The following is an 8,379-nucleotide window of genomic DNA, read 5'->3' as shown; positions in this document are numbered from 1 at the left end:
GTACATGGGAGCATTATCATCTCGGTTTCCCGAGGTAGAGTATATCAAATACACCATAAAAGAACGTCTATTAAAGGTAAAAGAAAGTTTAGTCGATTACAGCTCAAACCAACGTCTATAACAAGAGCAGCAGAAGCTATAAGCAAAAGCTAGACTCAGCGGTGTCCCATCCATCCCGTAAGAAAGCTCAATCATCTAAACCTGCTAAACACCCTGCTCATCATCCCCCATGGATCACCATATTTTTTAAAACAATAAAGGGGTCAGCCAACTATACAATCAATAATAAGCCAAACAAAATAACACAAACCAATCTAACAATTCCTGAAACAATCAACCATCCCCAAACTATAAGAACCAGTGTCTGAACCGCAGCCCGGACACGACTACCTATCGCTATGTATAGCCCTGCCGGAATACCCATCGGAACAGGTAATCCACAGCGCCAGTGGTAGACCGCAGTTAAGCCACCTAAAGCTCTGCTCATCGCAACGAGCGAACCAGATCATTAATGTGCACATCCCCCTTGTGACGGGAGCCACAATCGGCGAACATGGGGATGAAGACCATCTCCCGACAAAGGCTTCACAATTAATCTCAATACCAATGATAAACCACAATAAAACCATATCAACAACAATCCACAGTAAACATGCAACAACTCATCATCTTATAATCAATCATATAACAAACTAAGTAGGGAAACCCTACCTGACTAGCAATCCACGAATTAACAATCAAAGCTCAAGTAAGGCTTCACTATGAAATCGTCACCTAATAATGATAATCAAGCAATACTACATCACAATCCATCACTAATTAACCATTCCTCATAATTAACCCAAATTTGGATTTCCTTAAACTTATAGTAACAATACTGAATTGATTAAGGTTATTAGGTAGTTATTACTGCGATTGACACGGAAAACAAGATGTAAGAACTCACAATCGATCAACCTTTGGCTTGGGAAATGATGAAGATGATTAGAGAAGTCAGGAACGTAGTTTAGGATTTTGTGAAAAATGTTTTAGAAACTGATTAAGCATAATTTATACTTCTCTAATCATTTTAATCAAAACCGCAAAAATAACTCGTAACAGACCGGGTACTCGGTCGAGTGTCCCACATACTCGACCGAGTACACAATACTCGACCGAGTACTCCATCAAATCGGCCGAGTGCCCTTATGTCAGTAGCCTGAACAAACACTCAACAGACGTACTCAGTCGAGTGGAACCTGCTCGACCGAATACTCTACGACCAGAAATGAGTAGTATTACAACACCCAAGCTTTGTCCCTCAGATAAAACTCAGCATGCTCTACTTTCATTTGATCCGGACAGTTGAGAACCTCCAAAACACTTTCCATCTCTCGATGCCAGTTTTCGAGCAATTAGAGCTCACTTGTGCCCTCATAGGTGGTAGGGTTGAAGCGGGAAATAGTGGTGATCATCTTGGATGCATCAACGACTACTTCCATTCCCTTCCCGACATTTATTAGGGCCTCAGTGAGTGCTTCATGTTGCTCAATCATTCTGGTAATCTCATCTAATATGCTTTGATATACGCAGCAGATCTCTTAGGCGACATTTTGAGCTTCAATAACCAAGGCAAACGTAAGCACATAGCCTACGGCTCAAAATAAAATCACATCCACTAAAGAGGTATTCGGTCGAGTACAAGCCACTCGGTCGACTACACTAACTACTCGGCCGAGTGCCCAGACTCCAGCAGCCGACCAACAAATCACATAAAACGTACTCGGTCGAGTACTCGAAATACTCGGTCGAGTGCTTACTGATAGTGGGGTTTATCGCACTCCCTCAATCAAACAATTTTAACTCAATTAATGTAGTAGAGTAGTCGAGGTCCAACCATAAGGAGATCAAGGTCGAGTACTAGTTTGTCTCAAATTAAAAGTTAGCTATGCAAATCAAGAATAAGTTGGTTGAAATTAAACTAATTAACTAAATCAACAACTAAGACTACTAAAGTAAGAAAGCAAGTAATATGAATAATGATGGTTTAAATAATAAATATAGGTCTAGGATTTGATTTTGTCCACGGACATGCTCATTTACTATGATGATTTCCGTTAATAAGTTGTTAAGGTGAAGTGTAAAGGGGAAAATGCCTCTAATTCGCCTACTAAATCCCTCCCGGGCTCATAATAGGACACTAGTATCCCCGACTCACCTATCTTAAGGGTTCGTGAATCAGAATCCCTATCCTAAGCTAAGGTCAATAAGCCCACGTTATCTTCCCGGTCATCTCACTCCCTCTCCCAAGACTCGATTTCAAGCCGAAAATTAAAGGCACCCTTCTCAAGTTCTCCTTCTCGGGTTCAACTCAAGTTGGCGACTAGTCTAAATGAGGTGAGACAACTCCCAACCTAGCCAACTCCCGTCGACGGTCAAGGATCAAAAGTAACAACAATCCCAAATAAAACATAACAAGTCAAATCCCTTAATTAACCCAAATCAATCACCCAACAACTAATCAAAATGGGAATTAATCATGTAAACTTGACATGTTAGGGACTAACTGAACCCTAATGATAAAACTACTCACTAATCATAAATAAAACTAAACTAATTAAACTACACATTAACATTAAATATGAAATAAACATAATTAACATAAGAAAGATAAAACTTTAAATAAATAAGCACAAATTAAATAAACTAGAAACTTGAAACAAGACAATAAAATAAGAAGGGAGAAAAAATTATACCCAATATGTAATTAAATGGAATGAAATGATGGATCCTCATACAAAAGTCGTAAATTGTGGTGATTAACTACAAATCTACGCTAAGAACAATAAAAAGAAGATGAATGTTTTATTTTGAAAAAAACTAGATCAAAACCTAACAACTCCTATGAGTCCTATCTACTGCTACTCTCCTCTTTCCTTTCTTCTGACTTCGAAAACACACCCCAAAATGAAAGCTCCTGGTCTCCTTTCTTTTTTTGTTGCCAACTCTCTCAAATGAGTTTTCTTAGCTTTTAAGTTCACCTCACCGCTTTCCTTTCCCTGCCTAACCCACCAACAAACACCTCCACTTCAGCTCTTTCACAGCCTAATTACCCCTAATTTGATGAGTTGTCACTCATGCACCGACTCAGTTTGACACCTCACCCCCCCCCCCCCTCCATTGTTCCTCTTTGGATCCGTGTGAAACACCTTCTTATTCAGTTAATGAATACCTTTGTGGCAGCTTTTCTCCTCTCGCATGTTGGGGATATATGTGAGGAGGAAAATTACCCCTCTCTAATCCCACCTCGGAATTTCGTGCGTGTTAAAGTATGGGTTGATCTTTCAAAACCCCTCATACCAGGTTGTTATCTGGCCTTTAATGAAAGGGAGCATCGGTGGATTGGATTCTCCTACGAAGGAGTTTTTCGATTCTATAAAACTTGTGGTCAATCGGGCCACCGTGTGTCTTTCTGCCCCTCGGGGAAGATACATGGTACTCGTCGTATTCAGGCTCGTTTAGACGAGCTCTCAACTCGTGGACTGATGGTGCTACATGGCCCAGCAGGGTCAGCTTTTTACACTCCTGATATTTTTTGACTCCCTCCTCGTCTCAAATACTTAAACTCAGACATTGATACCCTTTCGAATTCTTACCCTATTACTATGGACTCTGGTGGCGCATCATCAGTCTTTTCTTTTTTATGATCGACCTCAGATGATGATGAAAATGGAAATGACTATACTTATCCTCCGAATTCCTGTGTTCATGAGCATGAATCTCGTGAAGTTCTACTTGAGAATTTCCCTCTAGTTAGAGGATCAGTTGTGCCAGGACCCTTTGCACATGCTTCTTCTACTTTTGATGTGGGAGGACCATCTTATGGTGGTAAACCATCTCAGGCTAGAGCTCTTTCCCCGTCATTTCGTATGATAGTGCCTGAGGATGAGGTTGATGCCTCGCTTGACCTTGGCCTGGCTGAACCTTCAACTCCACCACATGTTGTTGACGTTAGCTGCCTTTTTCGTCCTTCTGTTGAGTCCTCTGGCCCTCACCGTCCTGCTATGGACTCTCTTGGTAGGACGGTGAAGTTTGTGTTCAAACGAAAGGTAGGAGTTGGTTTTAATTTCTACAGCCGTACTCGTTTTAAACATTCTAATAGAGCGAGTTTTATGGATTTGGCTGTGGAATTTGTTCTTGAACCACCTCCAGTTGAGTTATTATTGGGCAGCTTATCTACACAGCCTTTTCTTTACAAAAAGCCTGATAGGCTGCGTTCTTCCTCAGCCTCTGGTTTGGGTGGAAAACGCCCTCTGAAAGCCTTTGAGTTCACTATTCTTGATTTGCCTATGTCAAAGAAACGACGTATGGAACAAGCTGGTTCCTTTTCTTTTATGGACGGACCAATACTAACGCTTGTTCCCTCTTCTTTTTCTAGAGATGAAGTTGTTGTTCCTGACTTAGGCCTGGTGGCGGACCTTAATTCGCCACCTGTTTACCAATGAAGATCTTTCGCTGGAATTGTAGGGGGCTAGGTTCGACGGATGATCCTACAATTCCTTTTCTACATCGAAGAGTCCAACAATATCATCCGTCCATTTTGTTTTTGCAAGAAACCATGACTTCTTCTGACTCGGCTATTAATAAAACTTCTCATCTTGGCCTGCCTAACTGTTGTGGAGTTGATTCAGCTAGACGTAGTGGCGGCCTTCTTTTGCGATGGGACAGTTCTCTACAATTATCTATCTTATGTCTAGAACCTCAATTTATCTTATGTAAATTAATAATCCCTAAAACACCTTGTACAAATTATGTAATATATATTTTATTTATATATGGTGAAGCACGGGTTGAATATCGACAAGCGTTATGGAATCATATCAGTTTGAAGGTTTTGGACCTTTCTCCTTTGATGCTAATTGGAGATTTCAACCAAGTTGAACTTTTTGCGGATAAGCTTGGAGGTACTGATTTCATTCGCGGTCAAACTGATTTTATAACATGGAAAATTAACAATGGCCTTACGAAAGTTCCATTTTTTGGTCCTCGGTTTACGTGGATGAACAAACAATACAACGGCAATATTATAATGGAACGTATGGACCATGATTATGCCAACCAAGAATGGTTTACTCTTTTCCCATCTACTTCAATTTTGCATCTTCCTATTCTGGTCTCTGATCATGCACCTATTTTTCTTTCAATGTGTTCAGTTTCAAAACCTCGTAAGAGACCATATCGAATTGATAATTGGTGCTTATCTTACCCTGAGGTCCGTGACATGGTTTCACAAGTTTGGAAAACTCCTTTCTTTGGATCCTCTATGTTTGTGCTATCTCGTAAACTGTCCACGGTTCGACGCGCTATCTTGCAATGGGTTATAAATCATCGAATTTCTCATGGGATTAACTGGTCGGAAATTGAAGCTGATTTAGACTTAACTGCTACACATATTGTTGATGAAACTTCGGCATCATATTTCCTGCATCTTTGGTCCTCTCGCCTACAAATGATGCGCAATCAACATCATTAATGGGTTCAACGCTCAAAAATTAAGGCCGAGGTTTTGGACAGGTTTCCTACACGCTTTATTTCTAGCCGTGTTAAACAAAGAGCAACAAAGCATCGGATTATGGCTCTTCGATTTGTTGATGGCGTGTGGTTGGAATCACCTGATTCTGTTACAAATAAGATCGTTAGTTATTTCAACCATTTGCTAAGCTGCAACAATTTACAAGGTCCTTCCAGTCCCGTGGCGTCTTTGCATTCATGTCTTGCTGGACTTGATTTGCCCAGGCTAGGACTCGTTGAATGCTCTTTATTAGAAGCCCCTTTCTCGGAAACTGATATTATGAATGCTCTCCGAGGTATGGATGCATCAAAATCTCCAGGTCCTGATGGCATTACACCTAAATGTTTTCACACTTTTTGGCCTCAGATAGGCCATCTAGTGACTTCGGCGCTCCTTCGATTTCTTAATTCGGGTGTCATGCTGAAAGAGAGGAACAACACTATCATTGTTCTTATACCAAAAACTGACAAACCGGAATTGGTCTCACAGTTTCGACCGATTAGCCTTTGCAATGTCATATACCGTTTGGCTTCAAAGTGTATGGCTAACCGTATCAAATTGGTAATTCCTTCTTTAATCTCTGACTCCCAGCAGGCATTTGTTCCCGATCGTCTCATGTCTGATGGATGCCTTATTACTCATGAAATAATACATTACATTAACAAGACCAAGAAAGGCACAAAATGTTACTCTGTGATCAAGCTAGACATGCGTAAAGCATTTGATCGGGTGTCCTGGCATTTCCTCATGTCAGTCTTAGATTTTTTTGGGTTCCCGATGTCTTGGCGTAATCTCATATGGGAATGCATCTCCATTGTGACCTATAGTATCATGATAAATGGTGAACCTTCTCCCTCCTTTCTTCCTTCTTGTGGCGTACGCCAAGGCGATCCTCTATCTCCTTACTTGTTTATTATGTGTATTGAAATTCTATCTCGTCAACTTCAAGCAGCTGAGTCCCGTCACCACATTCTTGGACTCAATATTTCTCGGTATGCTCCGCCTCTTTCGCACCTTTTTTATGCTGATGACGCCTTCATCCGCTGCAAGGCAACACCTGCTTCCTTTGAGGCTATCCGAGATATTTTTCAGACCTTTGAAACTGCATCTGGTCAGATGATTAATCTTCGAAAATCTTTTATTAAATTTAGTCCCAATTCACCGGAAGATTTCAAGTCCCATATGACCTCTATTCTGCGTATGAAAGCATCTGATTCCTTTGGTACATATTTGGGTGTTCCGGTTGACCTACAGAAATGCAAGAAGAATGCTTTTCATGATATCCTGGACAAGGTTACCACACGCATTTCGTCACGGTCTTCTCTTCACTTGTCTCAAGCAAGTTCGCTATTATAAACTCTATTCTACTTGGTTCTCTAGTTCACATCCTTGCTGTTGTACCTCTACCGCTCTCCGTCTCTAGGAAACTTGACTCTTTAATTGCGGCTTTTTGGTGGAGTAAAAACTCTTCTCGAAGATCTATTCACTGGCTCTCACAGCCGCACTTGCATATTCCAAGAGATACGGGAGGACTTGGTATTAAATCGGTAACCATTCTAAGTCAAGCTTATCTCTTGAAAAAATTTTGGCGCCTTCATCATACACCGGCTGGTCTTCTTGCTAAATATCTCACACCAAAATATCGGAAAGATCTGCCCATTCCTGATCTGAAGTCCAAAGTTACACAGCCTTCTTTTGTCTGGCAAGGTATTTGTAGAGTTGCTGCAAATTGCACTGCGGCTTTGGCTTGGAAAATTGGCAATGGAAATTCGGTTGATCTTCTGTCTAGTCCATGGGTACAAGGGAAATCACCAGGTGTCTGCCATGACCAGTGTAATACCAGTCCTACACTCTCAGGCTTGGTTCACGAAAATGGATCATGGAAACAATCAGTTCTTTTTCAGATCTTTGATAATTCAACTGCAAAAGCCATCTTGGCTATGGTACCACCTTTAATTGCAGCTGATGACTACCTTTACTGGAAGTACACTGACGATGGCTGCTACAACATACGCTCAGGCTACACATATCTTTTATCTCAGATGTCGACAAAATTACCGCAGTTAAGTCTTTTCCCTTGGAAATTGATATGACAATTTCCGTTTTCAACTAAATTTCCTCTTTTTATCTGGCGGATTGCTCATCAGATAATCCCGACTATGACAATCTTAGCTCATAGAGGAGCTCGTCTTGACACTTCCTGTCCGCTATGTCGATCTGAACTGGAAACTCCGGAACATTTATTCCGCTCCTGTGAGGTCATTCAGCATATCTGGCGTTCTTTGTCGCTTGGCATCCAATCTATGGCTAATCCAACTGTCTCGTTCATCCGATGGCTTGCTGATCATATTTCATACCTTCATCGGTCTTCCTCCACGGGTTTTAGCTATTTGCTTTATTTCTTTTGCATCTTGCGCTCCATTTGGCTCACCCGCAACTCCATTGTTTTTGAAGACAATAAGCTTGAGCCTGAACGGATACTTCATTTAGCTGAAGCTTTACACCTTTCACATTCACGATTGCCTTCTCTCCGCCTTGATGATGTTTAGTCCCGACAAATTTCCCTTACGGCAGGTAACGCTTTTTCAACTTTCAAATTTTCGCCTCCTTACAAGATATCCGTCTGCAGGAGTTCTTTTCAGAATGGATACATGGCTACTGTTTCGACTGAATCTTGCTTGCCTGAAATCTACTATTTGCGAGCATCATCTCCCTTTGCTGCTTACTCTCAAGCATTGCTCCAACTTATGATGAGTCGAGAGTTCTCCACTTCCACTGATGTTACTTTTGCTGTAACATCGCGAAAATTATGTTCAGTTCTGGCCTCT

The 8,379-nt window shown here is 41.2% G+C and overlaps 1 protein-coding gene across 1 annotated transcript; it reads left to right on the top strand.

Annotated features, from left to right (window-relative positions):
- The first annotated feature begins 7,710 nt into the window (after window positions 1-7,710).
- Window positions 7,711-8,100, top strand: LOC141631422 (uncharacterized). The gene has a single exon (XM_074444095.1). It carries the CDS (start codon window positions 7,711-7,713, stop codon window positions 8,098-8,100), a length of 390 nt encoding a protein of 129 aa, XP_074300196.1.
- The last annotated feature ends 279 nt before the right edge of the window (window positions 8,101-8,379 follow it).

The sequence above is a fragment of the Silene latifolia genome, chromosome Y, assembly GCF_048544455.1.
Source record: "Silene latifolia isolate original U9 population chromosome Y, ASM4854445v1, whole genome shotgun sequence".
Taxonomy (NCBI): Eukaryota; Viridiplantae; Streptophyta; class Magnoliopsida; order Caryophyllales; family Caryophyllaceae; genus Silene; species Silene latifolia.
The sequence above is the reverse complement of the archived record's forward strand: the minus strand, read 5'-3'. Positions and strand labels throughout refer to the sequence as shown.

Bases quoted from the DNA above. Each gene is read 5' to 3' on its own strand.
- LOC141631422 (XM_074444095.1), top strand. From the start codon at position 7,711: ATGACAATCTTAGCTCATAGAGGAGCTCGTCTTGACACTTCCTGTCCG.